Genomic DNA, 18,653 nt, shown 5'->3' on the forward strand with positions numbered 1-18,653 from the left:
AATAATAAGTACATATTCTTTTCTTAGCCCCTATTTGATCCCTACAACCAATTTTAAATCTTCTTTTGTATCAGATTTGTATCAGATTTGTATCAGAGAGACGCGAATTAAAAAATATATTATTTACTATATAATTACTTCAAGATCGTATATTTTGAACCTAGACGATAGAACTTAGAAGAGTCTGTGAAAACGAGAGCAGCCTATCTTACAACGTTAGGCTTTCCATTCTAACTCACATAGTGATTTCAATCCTTGAAATCAATCAGTGAGAGTAGTATGCGAACTAGAAGTCTAGATTCGCTTTAACACAGTTCCGTTGCCCTCTTGAAACAAATAAGCCAAAGCTTAAGGTTCCCTTACCGAAGTGTTTTATAGGTATACTAGTTCTGCCAACGTGAATTATTTGCAGAGTAGGAAACCATAATCAAAAAGACTTGAGACATCGGAATTGTACTAAAGGTGTTGAGGCAAGATGGTTACTCAAGACTCTCAAAAGCATACCTATTTCAATGCAGACAAAGAAATTAACAAGTATGGCTTAGACCACTCAACTTTTGACTTGGTAGATGTGGAGAGGTTCAGAACTACTAGAGGATGGACGGTGATACAGTGTTTGGGGACTTGGTTTTTAATGATTCTATCATTAGTTTTGCTTGGTTCTGACATATATACCTGTGTTAATATTCTAGCATTTGATAGATGGTCTAGCACTGACTATAAACCATATGCATATTCTGTCGCAAAATGGATATTCACAGGATGTATTTTATTTCAGTTCTTGCTACTTATCTACCATTGGATCTGGGCAATACATACATATAAGACAAAAAATATTGCCCTTGCCTACGTCAATTCAATTGCAAGACTACTCTATATTATCAAGTCTTACAATTATTTCTGTTTGTTCAATGCAATTGAGCAAGACGATTTTTTTGATTGGGCATCCTTCTTATCATATGGGGAGATGGACAATGCTCTTCAAATACTAGTTGCTGATACACCAAGACAAGTTATTAACATTTTAACGTTGAGATATTATGCTACCGATGGAGACAATTCGAATGACATTATTTCGAATATAAGAAATATAGCTGTTACCAATTTGGCTTTATCCATTATATTATCGTTCATGTGCTTGTCTGTCGTTATTTGGTGTATTTTTTTTTTAAAATTCGTCTTTGGGATGATATTATATGTCCCGGTTCTAGTTGGTATCAGAAAGAAAAATTTCAAGTCCCTCAAAAAATACTGCTGCAGTATTGTTAACGATAACGTGAGGATATTGGTTTACAAGAATCACAAACCAAAGGGTGAACTATTGGAGAAGGGCATTGTTGAATATAAAGACATAGCTGAGAATCCTTTACTTAACCAGTCAACAGCAACTTTTGGTTCTGAATTTGAATATCAACAGATTTCTAAGAATATCGGACGGCCATCCGCTATTCATACAAGCAATAGCTTTCATGGAAATAATAAGCAAATACAAGGGTTCCCCACGACGCTTGAACAAGTATATGATTCTTTGCCGTTGGAAAATTTAGATAATTCACGTTATGCTCAAGGAAATGATAAAGTCAATCATTCTACTGCGTCTCTTGCAGATCCATTTAGCGACGCTCACAAGTTTTCATCAACTGATAACTTGATATTCACAAGGTCAAGGTCTAACGACTCGTCTCTGTCTGCTAATAGTGCAACAAGCAACAGATACTCTCCTCCAATATTGCCACCTCTGAAAAATCCATTTGCTGATGTAGATAAGACTATTTCTAAGCATCATAATAATTCGCAGCTGAGCCTTCAAAAGGGAAGAAGAAGACCACCAGATTTTAATAACATAGTGAGCTCAAAAAATTATTGGCATACCGTCGATGACGCTGGTTCGTCGAATCCAGTCAACCCTTTTCTGGATCAATACAAAAAAGCTAATGATACTGAATATGTGGCGTATAAAAATGAAAGCGATATAGGCAAATTTGAGGGCAAGCGCTTGAATAATCAGCTGCTGTATGCTTCTTCTGGAAATGAAGAGGTTGACATGACCCTTTCCTCGGAGTTTCCTGAAAGAAGCGCTCTGCTTTTGCCTGCTGAAGAGCTTCCCTATCCAGTACGAGGTGTATCCATGTATGAAAATGATTTTAAATGAGAATAGAATATAGTAAATATTATATAATACACAATAGCATTTCAAACAATCTCCAAGAGTGTAGGATTAAAATATTTAAACTATTCTATATACATGATGATTAGCTTTATTCATTGACTGGAGTCCTTGCTTTCATACTCTTTTCTTAACTTTGATAACTCTTCATCGGAAATTGGGGGAATTGGAATATCCTCAAACTCATCCTTATTCAATACCATCCACGTATATGCATAAACCCCTAAGGGGACAGAGCCTACCAATACCAAGCCCAACATATTTCTCCAAAAAAACGGCGCTCTAACTCTATACAAAGCTGGCGTCATTTCAAAAGTTTTAGGATCGCGATAGCGATTATGCCCCTTTCTTCAAAAACCATCGTTAGTAACTGAAGAGAGATTAATAATACTTTTTGTAAGTACTTACGGTTGACCTAAAAGACCCATCCTTTCAAATTTTTATCTTTGGTCTTGAAGTTGTTTTATTTATCTTTGTCGAATATCATTCAACAAATTAAGTTAGAAAAGTGTAAGTACTTGTGATATATGCAGAACGATGGTATAGGACTGTATATGCTTAATTTTTATTATTATACATGAAGTAATATCTAAAAATGATTTAATCTCCACAAGGTTACTTTTCCTGCTTCATTTCCGATAGCGAGAATTTCATTGTTTGGTGAAAAATCAACAGCAGTAACTCTACCTAATGGAGTTCCACTAGTTGGCCAGTTTGCATAAACAGATCCAGTCGGTAAATGAACTAATCTCAAAGCATCTCTCTTCGCTCTCGAAGAAATACACAAAATTTGACCATCTGGAGAAAAAGATAAATTTGAAACAGATGTTGTCAAATTCTCTATTACTTTAAAGGGCTTTGGGTTTCCATTAGAGAATGTATTACGATCGTACAAATTCACGAAACCATTGTTAGTGCCTATGGCTAGCCAACGATCTCTTTGTCCTCCCAATTTCATTTTCGTAACTCCAACGCTTCCATCGTCTTGCCATCTTCTGATGATTTTGCTTTGCATATTCTTACTATTAAAAGTGCTTGCTAAATTGTATTCCCAAACATCACCTGCAGAGTTTATCACTATCAAGAAGGACTCATCCTTTGAGAACTCAAAATCTACAATAGTTCCTTCTATTTTAAATCCGTTCACCCACTGGCCCGTAAGACCACTAAGGATGTTACACCATCCACTACTTCCTGTAAGTCCAATAAAGGTCCCCTTTGGAGAAATTTTGAAATATTCAAAAGATTTTTGAAATTTTTCATGGCCGTAGAGTCTCGAAATTTTTTCGACTTGACCACTATTCAAATCCCACTTGTTCATGTACCGTCTTCTTCCAGCTGCAAATATTACATTCTGGTTATCCTCAGTGCCTATACTTGAAAATTGACAAGTCGAAATCGGTGAATTTCGGAAATGAAGACTTGTGACCATGCTATTAACCTTTCCATCAATATGAAAAACCCTCACTGTTCTGTCAAAACCGCCAGTAATTAATAAAGGATGACTACGATGGAAGGACATTGACTGAATTGCAGCTTTTGAATTATTTTGATGACTGACATCTTTAAGCCTGGAAATTGATATTTTGTTGGGAGAAATTAATTTTAATTGCTTGTTAATAATGAACTTTTGAGTACTTGACAAGATTCTTAGCACGGCATTCGAGTCGTTCTCTCCGGGTCTATGTCTATTCTCGTCATTTTCATCGCCATCGTAATACTCATCAGACAGATGTATTTCCGGATCCATCTCTAACTTTTCTACCCATTCAGGTTTTGGATATATCTTCTCGAACTGTGATCTCAATCTCCTAAGAAATGATTTACCATTTATAGATGTCTCTTCCTCATAGCTTCTGAGTTTTTTAACCTTTGAAGAGCCCATTAATGATATCTGGATTCTTTCATCATCGCTATCTTCCCAAACTGCGTCGGATTCAGAATCGTCTCCATCTTCGTCAGAGCTTCCTTCTTTTCTGTCAACTTCCATGTTATCATCTTCATTAACTTTATCTACACCGCTTTCATCAATAAAAAACATTTCATTGTTCAGTAAAGCCCCTTCATTGTCGTTTTCTTCAATATCACTATTCACATCGTAAAAATTGTCACCAGTGTCATCCTCATCATCAGAAGAGTATTCAAATAAATTATCCAACTTTTTCAAATTCGTCTGGAATCCTTCAATATCCCCAAATACAAGCTTTTCAAGTTCAAGCTCCTCATCATCTTTATGGGGAAGGCCCATGTCTGCTATAGTTTCAGTCATGGTGTTCTATAATCCTTCACTTTAATGGCTCATCTCAATTACTGGAAAAAAAAAATTTAAAATAAAAAAAGTTCTCAATTTGTTTCAACTTGATGAGATGAGAACAATCGTGCATGAGAATGAGATAGTTCTACGTTATCCTACAAAAGGCTATCGAAAGATAATAGCTATGGAATTACAATCAATGATTTTATTATGCAGATTACAGAGATAGCCACTGAAGCTTCTCTGCGTTATTTAATTTTAAAGTTATTTGCCCTTTAATTTAGTGACAAAGTTTATGAAATACTTTTTGAAAGCTTTTTGATCTAATTCTACTAAATTTGTTCCAAATTCGCTCATAAGGCTCTGTGAAAGACCCATTGTAGTTAAGTAATTTGACAAATAGTTTAAATATTCGTCTCCCTTTTTCTGTTGATACGTCTTCAACAATAACGAAATTTCTTGACCAATTAGTCTGTACTGAGCATCCTTTAAGTCAAATTCAGCTCTCTGAAATGGTAATTCAAATGATAGTTGAATAACCCTCTCCATCAAAAAAGCATCGATACCTTCAACTGCAGGTAAATTTTCGCTGAATTTATCTTCAGGATCCTGAATTTTACCCCCATTTCCGAAGACGTTTACTATATTTATTAATTGAGATATTGCTAATTTAGAAACAGATGTTTCAGACAAATCATAAGCATATTCAAAAAGACTCTTTATTATTTCAGGGAAGATTTTTTTATTAGTCTCAGTAACTAAAAGACTGGATGAATGATTGAAAATAATGACACTAATAAATGCCATGAATGATTTTTTCAAGGAATATTTGTCTCTGACTAAGTCAGGGATCAATTGTTCATCTTCGCTATGCTTGTTCAACATTTCAAATATTTTTTGAACCAATGGACTTAAGAGACTATTCAATAGTTGATATATATTCTCATCAGATCTAAACTGGTGTACGATTTGTCCTAAAAATCCAAGGAAGTCAGACAATTCATTAATCTTTAAATTGTTTGCAGCCAATATCAAAGATACTAACTTACTCAAATGATTGTTAATTTGGTTTTTTAAGATTGGAATGAACCTTGAATAAGAGAATCTAGCTGCCTCTCGAATACTCTCAAACTTAGAAAAGTTATCTAAAGTGATAAGAACAACCTGTGCAGCGTTATTAATTTTTTCAACTATTTCAGAAGAATATTTGTTTCCTAGATCGTGATCATAACCCCTAGCAAAGGTTCCAATAGCCATCAATGTGTGATGGGCTTGTAACGCAATCAACAGTTGATTATTATTGGCTCCCAAATTCTCTATACAACTTTCCAAATCACTGAATAGCGGTTGAAATATTAAGTCAACTAATTTCAGCTTGTTCGATATATCAATCGAAAGCAATGATATCAAGAGCCCGATAGATTCGAATAAATAAAGTTGACCGTTAAAATTTCCATTCTCCACGAGATCATTATCTTCATCTCTTACTGGCAATTCCGCTTTTATTATCAATAGAGGTTGAAACTTTAATAATAAACTTTCAATCATCGTTTCATCATTTAATACTGGTCTTGAAAGTCTCACAAACCTGAAAAAAAGATACCAGCTACGTGATCTCACTCTTTCCAATTCATTAAATAATCCCAAAGGACTGGTGAAGACTTCTAAAATCCTAACAATGATTTGGGGGTCAGATATGTTCAAAAAATTGAAGTGTTTAACAATAATTTCAAAAAAACTCAATTGAACTTTGGGATGCTTGACATTTAAGATAAAGTTAGAATTTATTAGCTTCGTAATGAAATTTTGAAGAAGAAAGTATGGTTTAGAACGATTAATTTCTCCCTTGGGTAAATTAATTAGATTGTTTCTCAAACTCTCGCTGAAATTATTGAGCTCATATAACCCAAGTTCGATCTTCCTCCAGTCAACATTACTAGAGTTATCCTCGTCAAATTTAAAAATAGATTCATTAATCACAATAGGAATTGCTTCTAAGTATAAGTTAGGCTTTAATATCGCGATCGTATCTTGAAATGTTTTTAATTTAGACCTAATTCCACTGAATTGCTCATCTATATCATCATCCAATCCGTCATCATCATCGTCATATTTGATTTTTAATATGATTTTGTTTAAGAGAGAGGACAAAAGTTCAAGAGAATTTAATGCCTCGTACTTCTTGCAGAACAACAAATAATTTTGAATAAATGGAAATGCTTGTTGAGAGACGTCATCGTATTCATGACTGAGACAAGTAAATACTAACTGCCAAACTTTAAAGAGCTGCTGGTTAACTTCTCCAAGCAATTCGGGTTCGTTTTCTAAAATAATTAATAATTCTGTTCCAATCTGATTAATTAATATGGACACATTCTCTAAGAATTCTAAATCCGGGTCGTTGAAATCAACTGATGACTCTATAACAGTAGCTAAATCTAACATGGTGATTAGCTCAAGTTTGTTGATTGGCTTCATTTTTTTGCTGATAATTTCAGCTAATGTCAAGCATGTTTCGTTGCGTTGTTCTTTTCTATTCAAATATTGAAATATTAAGCCAATAAATTGATTTGAAACGAATAAACTGATATCCATCCAAGTAATATATTGACCAACAATTTTTAAAGTTCCATTTAATATTTCAGGAGAATTCGCAGGATTCATTAAAATTTTTGACCAGCTGTCAACTAATGCCTCCATATCACAAGACCTTATTTGATCTTTTAAAACATTTTGCTTCTCTTGGGCTTCCTTGGATCTTGGTATAAACTTATCACCGACTTCCGAATGTATTGCTATCAAAATCCTAGCATAGTAATCTAATGCAAGTTGATTATTATCCGAGATAAGGTTAAACAAGTCCTTAAAATAATTTGGATAAATGCTAATATATACTGAGCAAAAGGTTCTTGCTAACAATGTTGCTAGCTTATTCTTCAAATATGCTGGATCGCTTATATTCTTCGACTTAAAATCGGAAAGAACCTTAAATAAACTCGAATTAAGATTGAAAAGTTGTTCTTCATTGAGCCTCTCGATATTTTCATCTATCACTTGGTAGATGAAAAATTTCAAACTCTCGTTCATGATATTTGAATCGATAGAGCTCTTGACTAATATGTCCATACATGTCTTGAAACCTTCCTCACTTGACTTGATTTGATCTATAAAATGATATGCTTGACTCTTTAAACTCAAATCTGCCGTTCCGCTAAGCGCAATCTCCACAGCTTGGGTAATTTGTTCTTCCATTTAATTACAGAAAATGTGTTTCTTTTCGCTTTTTCTCGGAGGGAAGTTTAAAACGTGTGGTTTTATTCTATTTAGTGTTCACCTTAGTTTATGATAGTAAAATTGTCAAGAATTTAAAAGTATGATCCAGATGAAGAGATGTAATCTTGTCACGAAGATAGAAAGGGAACAGGTTTATTCAATAGCAAGTCTTCACTCAATGCTTCAATAGTCTTGTTACTATTATCTCGCTTGGAATGTCTCTATGCCTTTTTAGCTGTCACTATTTAAGACTAGATGTGAGTCACTTGAGTTTAATCGTTGCCGCCGATCTACTGATTACTCTGTGAAGAAAAAAAATTTGTTATTTTTTTATCCCTCGCACGATCGTAAACAGTCGTCATACTTTCAGACTGAGAAGATGTCTTACAATTAAATGAAGAGGTGTGAGCCTACACCCCTCAACTCCCCAGGAGCATTCAATGTTTTAAAAGTTGTGCAAATTTGAAGAATATTATACGTCTAACTAAATGTATACTACTCTAATATCGCATATTTTTGCAAATGAGAAGGAATAGCGTCGAACAACCCCTTAGATTGTAACCATTTCTTTGAAAAGATTCTATCACTATATTTATGGGCTGAATCGGCTAAAATTGTTACAACGTTGGATTTTTCTGGTAAAGTTTTCGCAACTTCGACGGCAGCAACGACATTAAGGGCACTAGTTCCTCCTAAATAAAGACCTTCTTCGTCAAGTAACCGATACAACATTGCTATAGAATCCCCATCGGGTACCCTAATCGCATCATCAATCAAATCTAAATCTGGTCTGAGATTATCCGTAATTCTACCCTGTCCAATGCCTTCAGTAAAGGACAGTCCTCCCCTTTCGATATTCTGGCCCTTTGATTTGATATAAGAATATATGATTGATCCTGGGGGATCTGCTAGTATTGATTTTGTCTTTCCATTAGATATATCTTTGAGATATCTGGTCACACCAGCAAATGTCCCTCCTGTACCTGTCGAACAGGTAAATGCTTCAACCTCACCATTCAACTGAGCCCATATCTCAGGTCCTGTGGAATCAATATGCGCTTTTCGATTCGCAATGTTATCAAACTGATTAGTCCAGACGGCATTTTGAAGTTTTTCGGCATGCCTTTTAGCCTGATGATTATAATTTTGTGGGTTGTCATAAGCAACTGCCGGAACTGGGTGAACTTCCGCTCCCAAAAGCTTCAAAGTGTCAATTTTGGATTGAGATTGAGTATTAGGCATATAAATTATACATTTGTAACCCCTTGATCTACATACATGAGCTAACCCGATTCCTGTGTTACCAGCAGTACCTTCAACAACAGTTCCCCCAGGTGTAATGGATCCATTTTTCTCTGCATCTTTTATGATCCATAATGCTGCTCTATCCTTGATAGATCCACCAGGGTTCATGAACTCAGCCTTTGCGTAGATGTTCCTGCCTATTTCTTTCGACAACTTCGGTAACTTCATTAGAGGGGTGTTACCTATAGCATTTACAATCCCATTCTCCGACACTAAAGGTACGAAAGGAGCGGCAGTAGCAAGACCTTCATTCGCAGTAATTGAGATAAATCTCTTGAAAACAGGTCCACAGATATTCATCACTAAATACTTTTCGTACTCCAAAAACCATTACTATATCATAGAAATCACGTTGATCTAATTTATCTTCCAATGGAAGATGGAGCAAGCGCACGTGATACTTTGAAAAAAAAAGGTCCGATTCGAACAGACGGTACTTGAACATCATATGATTTAACACATGATTTTAGCTTGCATCTTCTCACAGTGTTGAACTCAAATTAGTAAGCGATGACCTCATCTTTGCATCACCAGCTGATGCCGAGCTAGAATTGAAATAGCCCCCCCCCTCCTTCTGCTGGTGTCCGGCTAAAACAATAACATGTATGCTAACTCCTGTAGAGCTCAATATCAAAACCATCGCCAAAGTACCATTGAGGAAAATTTGGTTTTGAGGTCAAAAACCCCTATTGTGGGGGGTAGTGTCCCACTTGAAACCGGTATTTCGGCTCGCTACAACCGTGTGCATATAGCACTGCCGTTACTTGGTCTTAGGGTACTATCTAGATCTTTTTTTTGCTATTTCAGAGGGATCTGCGCTTAGATTGTGGGACAATCTAGTTTCAGATTAACGTTTCATTTAGTAAGTAGATGTACAATAACGTTTGTTCTTTTATGGGTTGAGATTTTTGATGCTTGTCGATTCCAAGAACCCTTGCATATCGACCGCACTAGAACTGAATCAAATACATGACGTGTGTAACCATCCATTTCGTTTGAAATAGGTATTCTTGGAATAAAATACTTACGAAATGAAGGTTCATGTCATGCTTAAAACACATCTTCTTTAAATTACTTCTCGGCCTTATGCCCTCTTATTTAACACTATATTATTATTAAGTCAAGGCGGAATTTAATATCTACTACCGAGGTCTTAAAAAGTTGTTTGGAACGATATTTTTCCAGGATATTCACTTCAAATGGATGAAAGTATCCGAATTCTTTTTCACTACTCTCAGTTGCTCTGCATTGCGAAACAAAGAGTAATGCTAAACCTAGAAGCGTTATACTTAGAGCAAAATTGCCTGTTTTCTTGTAGAAATGTAAACCTCTTTGAGTTTACTATATGCAGATTTAACATTCCGGTCTAATCTGCAGCTGTATTTTTAGGGGCCGTTTAACGTACGTTCAAATGCCGGATTTAATACGACATCCATTGGAATAAGCCAAATGTATTTTGACAGTACTTGAAAAAGATACAGTAGTGTGTTAGACAGCAAGAAAGGCAGCAAATAAAAATCTTTCGATCAGCTATCTATCGTATTCCTGAAATGATTCTAAGCCAAGGATCACTAAGGAAGTAAATCAAACGGTAAGAAAAAAACCAAGAAATGTTTATATACAGTTTCTTCAAGTGACTTACAGATACTATGCCGTTATATGCACTGCACTACGCATAAAGTAGTTGTAAAATGCAAGCACAAAAGGTAAATGAATTAATACAATATAGTGGCGTCGCCTGATTTGGTAGCCTCTGAATGGATGGATAGCGATATCTGTCGCATAGTACCCTTTCACTGCTTCTGAATCAGGGACTCGATCGGAAGCAATTTGATCATGCCCCGATATTGATGCTCACACATTACAAAAATAAAACAAAATGCTGATATGCATCTGACATCTAATTTATATATATTCTAGAGATTTTCAGGGATTTGAGTGACGTAAAAATAATTCGAAGTGAATAAATATAGGGTAACTATGACTCAGGATAGTGGAACAAGAATGCTATACTCAAACAGAGCTATCTATGATGGTTACCAACTTCTGCTGCGGCCGGCTGTAATTCAAGAGCAGAAATTAAAACAAGAACACAGAGAACCACCTCTGGTTCATCTGTTAAGACACACTCAAGCTAGTGGTAGCATCAGTAAAGATAGACAAGATATACAGCAAAAACAAGTACATGGTGGATTACGAGAAGAACAGAAACACTCCGCTCCTACAACTAAACTACCATCATTCAGTGAGCTCTTGACATCTATTCCATTGCCACGAGAGTTTAGATGGTCTTCTGTTGGTCTGGATTACTTTTCCCAACAGCCTACTGATTCAAACTTACAAATACACGCATCAAACTTCCCTGGTAGGAGGGCCAGATCTATACCTACGCCTACAGGTACGGTCTCGACACCACCGTTTACTGGTCCAGTATCTCCATTGCATAGTTTACCTTCTCCATCATCAGCATGGGTACCGTCTCCTGGAACTATAGCGTCTCAGAGTAGTACTTCATCAACCACTCCTAGAAAACTGGTAGAACCGTCGTCTTCTATTGTGTTCGTAAATACTAGTAGCAACCCTGCAGTTGAAAGAAGAACAGCTAAAACAGTGAATCACCAACAGCGCCCCGACGGCAACAGAACTAAACATACCTGCAAAACCTGCTTTAGGTCATTTACAACGTCAGGTCACTTGGCAAGGCACAATAGAATTCATACCGGTGAGAGAGACCATCAATGTCCGTGGCCAACTTGTGAAGCAAGGTTTGCTAGGCATGATAACTGTATGCAACATTATAAGACACATACTAATGGTAAGAGCAAAAGAGTGAGATCAACTTCAAAGGTCATGAAACGCTAATCATTAAAACAATAAAACAGAACATTACAGCAGAACATTACAGCAGAACATTACAGCAGAACATTACAGCAGAACATAGACACGTTAATAGAATGTATATAGAGTATAGTCGGATGCATGGGTAATATTCAGCAATTTAATAGACGAATCTCCTCTTCCAAATTCTCGTCCCCGGTTGTTATGTGCTCTTGTTTAAACTTATTCTTGGTCCTTTGTTGTCGTCAATATGATTTAAGATGTTTGTCCCTATCCCCAGCGATTAATTCATCTTGCACACAGGAAAGCTTAAAAAGTCCCCACTAGCGTCATTGCCTCCCTGTTTCTGCCGAAACGAGGGGCCTACCTCATTCCTAATTGTAAGCCACCGCGCATAAAGACTTCACAATTTCTTCTTCAGCCTTCCTCCGAATAAGGCTAATTTAGGAAATCGCTTCCGTCACATTTCATCAAGTGAATCTTATGTGCCCAAAGTCCTATTTCGGTTATATCCACTATCTAAGTTAGATGGATACAAAAGTCTTGGCTCTCAGAGTTCACCAAACTGGCCCAGGATATATAAGGTAGTTTTTGTGTTAGAATGTTTCCTGCAAGATTCCTATAGAACTATGACTTCCCCATTAGTCAAGCTTTTCTGCTCCATAGATAATCCTGAACGTTCTTTCTGCGCGCGAGATCCACATGCCGAGCAACCTTGATTTCGATTGCCGCCGCGAAGTCGGAGAGAAAGGCTTCTTCTCGGTTGTAGACATAGCCTACGTGTTTTTGCTCTATGAAACGCTAATTCGCATTTGGATGCTCGGAGGTCGAACTCTTTGCCAGCATTGCTCCGCCGCACGGTTTCTTTTCTAGTCTAGGGGCTTCGGGAATTAGTCGAAGGGATCGAGAATATGAAAAGTCTTTCGTCGGTTACACATCTTCCGTTGATTGACGATCTAAAATGCGAACCCCCTTATGTCATGCAAAAAGAATACTAGTTCGAAAAAGAACTCTCACTATTGTGAAAAAATACGAAACGGGAAATCTTGTCTTGGCGGGGGCGACATCTACTCCTGTCATACATAAGTTGGCGGCAATTGTCGTAATCATATCTAATTCGTCTCATTATATAACATAGAATGTTTACAATTGTACTACAAATGTGCGGATCTTATTAGTAGATCATCATACTCCGGTGGGTATCGAATCACATGCTCTGAATGAATTCGTTGAACTCTACCTAACTACGTAGAGGGTACATTTTCGAGTTTTTAAGTCGCGTATAGAGTATGCAGATTACAAAAAAGACGTTAAGTGAGTTGCCAAAATGACGCAGGAATGCCAGAAAACGTCTTATCCTTTATTGTTCGTAATTACAAAAACGGGCTTTTTCCCGGAATTGCGAACGGTAATACATGTAATGCATTTTCATAACTTTAGCATAATCGTAAGGCTTTTGTGTAACGATTCAAGTATTGTCATAGACATTCGTAAAAAAATTAGTCCCATTGCGTTCCTTGTCAAGATTGTAATCCACTCCATTTATTAAAATTTTTCTAAATGGCAATGGCGACATACCATCTGTTAATCGATCGCCTATAACCATGTCTTCAGCATCTCCACGATTGAGATCAGATATGGCGAGAACGATGCCATTCAAGAAATGGCAGATCACGATGCCATAGTTTTTGTTGAAATCTAGAGCTGAGCAAAACCTACAGGTCAGAATTTTATCTCCTGCGTCGAAAAAGAGATCCTGTTCAGCATCAAAATCTCCCTCGTCTGTGACATCCCAGCCAAGGCAACGGAACGGTACCCGCAGTGCATTATCGTGGAAATTCCACTCAACTTTTCTCATTGGAAAAGACAATGCATTAAATGAAGTCAAAAGATCATCATCTACGAGTCGTTGAGACAAATAGCTGCTAAGCGTGAATATCACTTGGTTTGCTGTCATATCTCTGAATGAATGAAGCTTAAAATTGTAATATTTGTGATGAAAGAGAAATTCGTCGATCAACTCTAAATGCTTAACACAATGGTCGCATTTGCATCCATTATAGAGCAATGTGTTCATTTCTTGTTCGTAACAGGCAAAAGACATCATTAGATTCGGTAAGATTAGATTGAAGACCTTTTGAGATAACTTTGAAGACAAGAGTTCTGAATACATTCTTTCTCTCCTTAAGAAATTTCCTTCGAGTCCATCAACAAAGAGGCAATCATTCGGAAGTTTGTGCTTAATAGATAATAACTTCAAAGTACGCGTGCGACAAAGGTCGCTTAGAAAGTCGATAACATTGAAATCAAAAAGCTCATTCAGCTGATGGTCTGAATACACCACACACTGGGTGATAGATAATCTCTTCAAGCACCTTGGATTATGTTCGAGTATCACCTCGAAAAGATCTATTAAACAGTCTTGCTTGCAGTTTCTCTCGTTGCAGCCGATATAAAGTTCCAAGTTCTCTAGGGAATTTATATTAATTGCCTGTAGTATAGAACTTACTTTCTTCAATTCTGTGCCGTGTTCGTAATACAACCTGAATGTGGTCAAGGAATATCTTATGTTCATTCTTAAGAAGCTGTCAATGAATTTCCAGTAGGCTGAATTATTTCCGTTCACCAAGATCGATTTTATATTGTAACCTTGCAATTTCAAATCTGAGTAAAGCTTAACACCTCCATTTTCACGCAAAGGAAGTATTAGATGTGAAGGTTTGCCAACTGATTTTATAATATCGTAAGCTTCATCAACAATTATAGTGTTCGACTTTATATCGTTCAATTCCAGCTTTAAGTATTGACGTAGAGAATAGCTCGATACGAATACCTTGTTTAAATTTCTTCCTGCAAAGAGTTTCAAAAGGTCTCTTATTGAAGATCTGATTTGATGCAACTCTCCAAATATACTGATCTCCTTTACTAAATCCTTCAAAGATGTATTAATTGAAAGAGACTGCATTAGGGCCCTTATTCTTGCATTCATCATCTTGAGCTGGTTTTGCTCACTCGGAGTATTTTTAAGTCCATATATGACTGTCTGAGTTGAATCTAAATAGTCATTGCACCTATTTTTTCTGGATCCAACTAATATGGGCTCTTTCTGAATTGTTATTTTCGAGTAGATTTTGGCTATACTCGATTCGTAAAAGGCATAGTTAGTTAAACTAAGATTAATCGCATCTTGCTGGTTCAAAAATTGAGTAATGTCAAACAACACTGATTTTGGAAGATTTAATAGATCAAGCATTTAAAACAAAGACTGAAATCTTTTATTTACATCAGTTTTAACTCTTGTGTTATATAAGCCGCTATTGAATCCATAATATTTGAAATCGGTAAATGTTGGGAACTGGCCACAAAACTAATTCTATGATGTACGTATAAATTTAAAACCTATCATTATTACTGTTGAGTTCTTAAAGATAATTCTTATTGACTAGGCATATATTCAGAAGGATATAAAAAGAAAGAAGTTTGCGAAGAACAAAAAAAATAAGAAGAGAAGCACATAACCAAATATATAGCCCCTACTTTAATTTATGACCAATCTAGCTTCGTATTCTTCATTTAATCCTTTATTGATGTAAAATTGGAAATCAAATCTTCAAGAAGAATGCAATTTGTTTAAAACCAATTCATAATTTTATTTGATGGTAAGTATTCAAGTTCCACGAGTAATGTTCAAAAGCTCAACCATTAAGTAATCTAGTAAATACTCTCAGCACATGGGCTCTTGGTTCTATGTCATGAGTGGTCTCTTAAATTTACTCGTCCTTAATTCCTGCAATAGCTCTACCAGTGTAGAATAATGGTATGGCCGTAGTAACAGTGAACAACGCATAAAACGGGAAGACCAAAAACTTGGAATGTCTGCCCCTCAACCACAACTTTTTATTGGAGCTTTGGTATTGTCTTTGCAAGTCAATAATTCTCTGTGGGTCCATTGTGAGTTTTTGTTTTCTAGTGGTAAATGTTAGTATCTTTTGCTTTCGACTTGGATGACAATTTAGAAATACATGTCACTATCCCTCGTAGGTCAAACATTACATACAAGAAAAAGCAAATAGGTTAATAATAATGATAGTAAGAACCAGGTACTATTTATTTTCTGTCTGTTCTTTTCTCATTAGAGGGAGTGAACCAATGAAAATCTACACTATTCACGAGCATATGATCTTTGGCGGTTTTGTGTTACATCTACCAAAAAGAAAAAAAGTAAAATTGAAACTTTACTGTCCCTACAAAATGCAATACATTACTTAGTCGTTGACTCATTAAATATCTTTTTCAACTATCACTGTCATCATCGATAGGTATCCTTCTGGGCCGTCTTCGTCCACTAAGCTCTTCGTTTTCAGATTCAGATTCATCGAGATGCTGATCATGGAAATCATCAAGGGCCCTCTGGAGATCACCAGACTCAAAGTCTATTAAGCTATGGCCTTCATGATTACTGTCATCATCTTCTGTATTGCCATTATTTTCGAATCCTTGCCACTCTAACTCTTCTGCAGGCGATTGCGAGGATGACGAAGATAGCAATTCATGGTGACCCGAATCACCACTATCGTTTATCTCTTCAATGCCTCTATTATCCACAAAGCTGTCTTCACTATCATATCTGTCCTCGTGGTCGTTGTCTCTACCATAGAGCATTATTTCGTCATCGTCTTCATTGTATGCGTCCCCATCCTCTGAATCATAATAGGAATCAGATCTTTCAGAGCGAAATCGCATACCACAATGTAAGCATACCGATCCATGGGCTTCCCAATGACAATTTCCACATCTAGGTACCCCATCCGATCTATCAATTAATGTTACTGCCGATGTCTTGAAAACGTCCCCGAAAAGGTGATTCTTCTTCTGATCATATTCGAAGTTCTTTAGTGCTTCCGATCTTTGTTCTTTCAACTTACTTTTTCCATCTGCGTTATCTATAGTATCTATTATCAAATCAGAAATTACTTTGCTGATGTCTTTGAGCACTATATTGAGAACAGGAGGCTGTTCCAACTCAAAACGGCATGTAGGGCAGTTTAGCTTATTGTCGAACCATGAGTTCAAGCAATCATAGCAAAAAGAATGGCCACATGCTAATACGAATGGTACATGCATCATCTCTGAACACACTGTACATTCTATTGAGGAATTTATTCTAGTAATTAAGTTCACCTTTAATATGTCATCCTTTAGTGGTTAGTATTTGTTCTTCAGTCAACTCTAGCTTTATGTACTCCATAGACTTACAATTTTATCCCAAAATGTAAAGTTCTCATCTATTGATTCCATCGTGATGGTTCACCCACTAAGGTTTATTTTCATATTATGGTCTTCATTATGGTCATAAAAATATATATATACATATGTATGCTTCACTATATACAGTACTATAATGATCGATCTGTTGGTTTTTGTTAATAGTTAGATTATAATAATCGATTATCGTTTGACCGGTCACTATGAAGCCAGGAGTCTAAAAACTTGAACATTTCATGGACCTTAGCTCTTATTTCAATCTTGTCTTCTGTCAATCTTATGTCAACGTCACCTATAAAACCACGTAGCTGTTTTAACATGTCTAAGATCCTAGTCTGGTTCAATATTTTACCATCTCTAGTCAGAGCTTCTGCACCTCCTAGATATTCTTTCTTTTTGAGAGCATTGAGTTTATTTATCAAAAGCTTTTCGATATGGCAGCATTGCTTATACAAATAAGGGCTCAAAGTCACCTCATCTAAACGGAAATCATCAATTAACAGCTTCATTTCGTCAAATCTAGAATAAAATAAACAATTCCTCATTTGGATATTCCACTTGATCATGAGACTCCTACTTGACATTTCCTCGGGTCGAATGCATTTTAAAATTTCCTCTGTCTCGTAATATAGTCTTTTGTTCATAAAAAGTCGGCTGAGGGTTAGCAAGTGATATGAGTTTAATTTTGACCAGCTGACATTATGAAAGTACAGTTTAAGTTTCTGCTTATCAGGTTTCAACTGCAAATCATATACATTCAATTTATTTTCAATTCGGTCATACATTCGTATCATTTTCAAAAGATGTATAATTTTCTGCCTGTTGTCAAAATTCAGTCTGCGAAAGGTGTTTTCAATTATTTTGAGGTCCGGTCGAACTCCTTTTCTTAGCACGTCTTTAAATCCTTTGTTGATCCTATAATTAATTTGCTCGGTACAGTTTATAATTTTTCCTGATTTATCGTGCTTCCATTCTAACTTTTGCCAGTTAGTCGAATCATATTTTTTCAGACACAATAAATTTCTGTACAATGCAAATGGTGTTATCTGAGAGTCCAATTTCTTAATTTTGAATGAGTTTTGAAGAAGATCCTGCATTTGAACTGAGATGGCAGGATTCATTTTCACCCACAGGTCAAAATTGCTTTTGAATTCTAATGCATAGTATGGATATGAGTCAACCAAACTTTGAAATAACAATTTCACATAAACATAGTTAAACTTTGTTTTTGAACATGACGATTCTAAAAATTGTAATAAAGGTAGGAATTTGCCCTCCGAAGCATAGTATTTTGATACTAATAAGAAAAACTCCTCAGATGGTTTGATATTATAATGCTTCATTTTGAGGAAAACGAATTGGATCATTTTCATATCAGAATACTTTATAAAAAAATTTAGCAAGTCAAAGTAAAACAAAGTCAAATCAGATGAGTTATTTATGTCCTCTGATATAAGATTGATCGTGGATAAATCGGAATCCAAGATTCTCTTTTTGAAATTATTAGGATCTCTTGATTTGATATTATTTTTTAATTGCGCTAGCTTAATT

General features: G+C 36.0%; 10 protein-coding genes across 10 annotated transcripts, besides 1 other annotated feature; 2 read left to right on the forward strand and 8 right to left on the reverse strand.

The window, feature by feature from the left end:
• Positions 1–475: 475 nt before the first annotated feature.
• On the forward strand, positions 476–2,152 carry KCH1 (Kch1p; the record flags this gene model as incomplete). Its single annotated transcript, XM_062951637.1, has 1 exon — positions 476–2,152. The coding sequence occupies one exon, from the start codon at positions 476–478 to the stop codon at positions 2,150–2,152; it is 1,677 nt and encodes a 558-aa protein (XP_062808620.1).
• Positions 2,153–2,262: 110 nt separating this feature from the next.
• Positions 2,263–2,475, reverse strand: PRCAT00001819001 (uncharacterized protein; the record flags this gene model as incomplete). Its single annotated transcript, XM_062951638.1, has 1 exon — positions 2,263–2,475. The coding sequence occupies one exon, from the start codon at positions 2,473–2,475 to the stop codon at positions 2,263–2,265; it is 213 nt and encodes a 70-aa protein (XP_062808621.1).
• Positions 2,476–2,756: 281 nt separating this feature from the next.
• On the reverse strand, positions 2,757–4,436 carry UTP18 (Utp18p; the record flags this gene model as incomplete). Its single annotated transcript, XM_062951639.1, has 1 exon — positions 2,757–4,436. One exon carries the CDS (start codon positions 4,434–4,436, stop codon positions 2,757–2,759), a length of 1,680 nt encoding a protein of 559 aa, XP_062808622.1.
• A 249-nt stretch (positions 4,437–4,685) lies between these two features.
• Positions 4,686–7,673, reverse strand: PRCAT00001821001 (Ran GTPase-binding protein; the record flags this gene model as incomplete). Its single annotated transcript, XM_062951640.1, has 1 exon — positions 4,686–7,673. One exon carries the CDS (start codon positions 7,671–7,673, stop codon positions 4,686–4,688), a length of 2,988 nt encoding a protein of 995 aa, XP_062808623.1.
• Positions 7,674–8,189: 516 nt separating this feature from the next.
• On the reverse strand, positions 8,190–9,299 carry PRCAT00001822001 (uncharacterized protein; the record flags this gene model as incomplete). Its single annotated transcript, XM_062951641.1, has 1 exon — positions 8,190–9,299. The coding sequence occupies one exon, from the start codon at positions 9,297–9,299 to the stop codon at positions 8,190–8,192; it is 1,110 nt and encodes a 369-aa protein (XP_062808624.1).
• A 1,680-nt stretch (positions 9,300–10,979) lies between these two features.
• NRG1 (Nrg1p) lies at positions 10,980–11,861 on the forward strand (the record flags this gene model as incomplete). The annotated part of the gene is made up of 1 exon (XM_062951642.1): positions 10,980–11,861. One exon carries the CDS (start codon positions 10,980–10,982, stop codon positions 11,859–11,861), a length of 882 nt encoding a protein of 293 aa, XP_062808625.1.
• Positions 11,862–13,305: 1,444 nt separating this feature from the next.
• On the reverse strand, positions 13,306–15,090 carry PRCAT00001824001 (uncharacterized protein; the record flags this gene model as incomplete). Its single annotated transcript, XM_062951644.1, has 1 exon — positions 13,306–15,090. The coding sequence occupies one exon, from the start codon at positions 15,088–15,090 to the stop codon at positions 13,306–13,308; it is 1,785 nt and encodes a 594-aa protein (XP_062808626.1).
• A 517-nt stretch (positions 15,091–15,607) lies between these two features.
• On the reverse strand, positions 15,608–15,787 carry COX7 (cytochrome c oxidase subunit VII; the record flags this gene model as incomplete). Its single annotated transcript, XM_062951645.1, has 1 exon — positions 15,608–15,787. The coding sequence occupies one exon, from the start codon at positions 15,785–15,787 to the stop codon at positions 15,608–15,610; it is 180 nt and encodes a 59-aa protein (XP_062808627.1).
• Positions 15,788–16,130: 343 nt separating this feature from the next.
• On the reverse strand, positions 16,131–16,964 carry PRCAT00001826001 (ubiquitin-protein ligase; the record flags this gene model as incomplete). The annotated part of the gene is made up of 1 exon (XM_062951646.1): positions 16,131–16,964. The coding sequence occupies one exon, from the start codon at positions 16,962–16,964 to the stop codon at positions 16,131–16,133; it is 834 nt and encodes a 277-aa protein (XP_062808628.1).
• A 108-nt stretch (positions 16,965–17,072) lies between these two features.
• Positions 17,073–17,135: a sequence feature (Short protein (PRCAT00001827001, CUM64233.1) was converted to a misc_feature.).
• A 137-nt stretch (positions 17,136–17,272) lies between these two features.
• Positions 17,273–18,475, reverse strand: PRCAT00001828001 (uncharacterized protein; the record flags this gene model as incomplete). Its single annotated transcript, XM_062951647.1, has 1 exon — positions 17,273–18,475. The coding sequence occupies one exon, from the start codon at positions 18,473–18,475 to the stop codon at positions 17,273–17,275; it is 1,203 nt and encodes a 400-aa protein (XP_062808629.1).
• Positions 18,476–18,653: the final 178 nt, after the last annotated feature.

Source organism: Priceomyces carsonii, assembly GCF_900007245.1.
Source record: "Priceomyces carsonii strain CBS4050 genome assembly, scaffold: Debaryomyces_carsonii_scaffold_2, whole genome shotgun sequence".
NCBI lineage: Eukaryota > Fungi > Ascomycota > Pichiomycetes > Serinales > Debaryomycetaceae > Priceomyces > Priceomyces carsonii.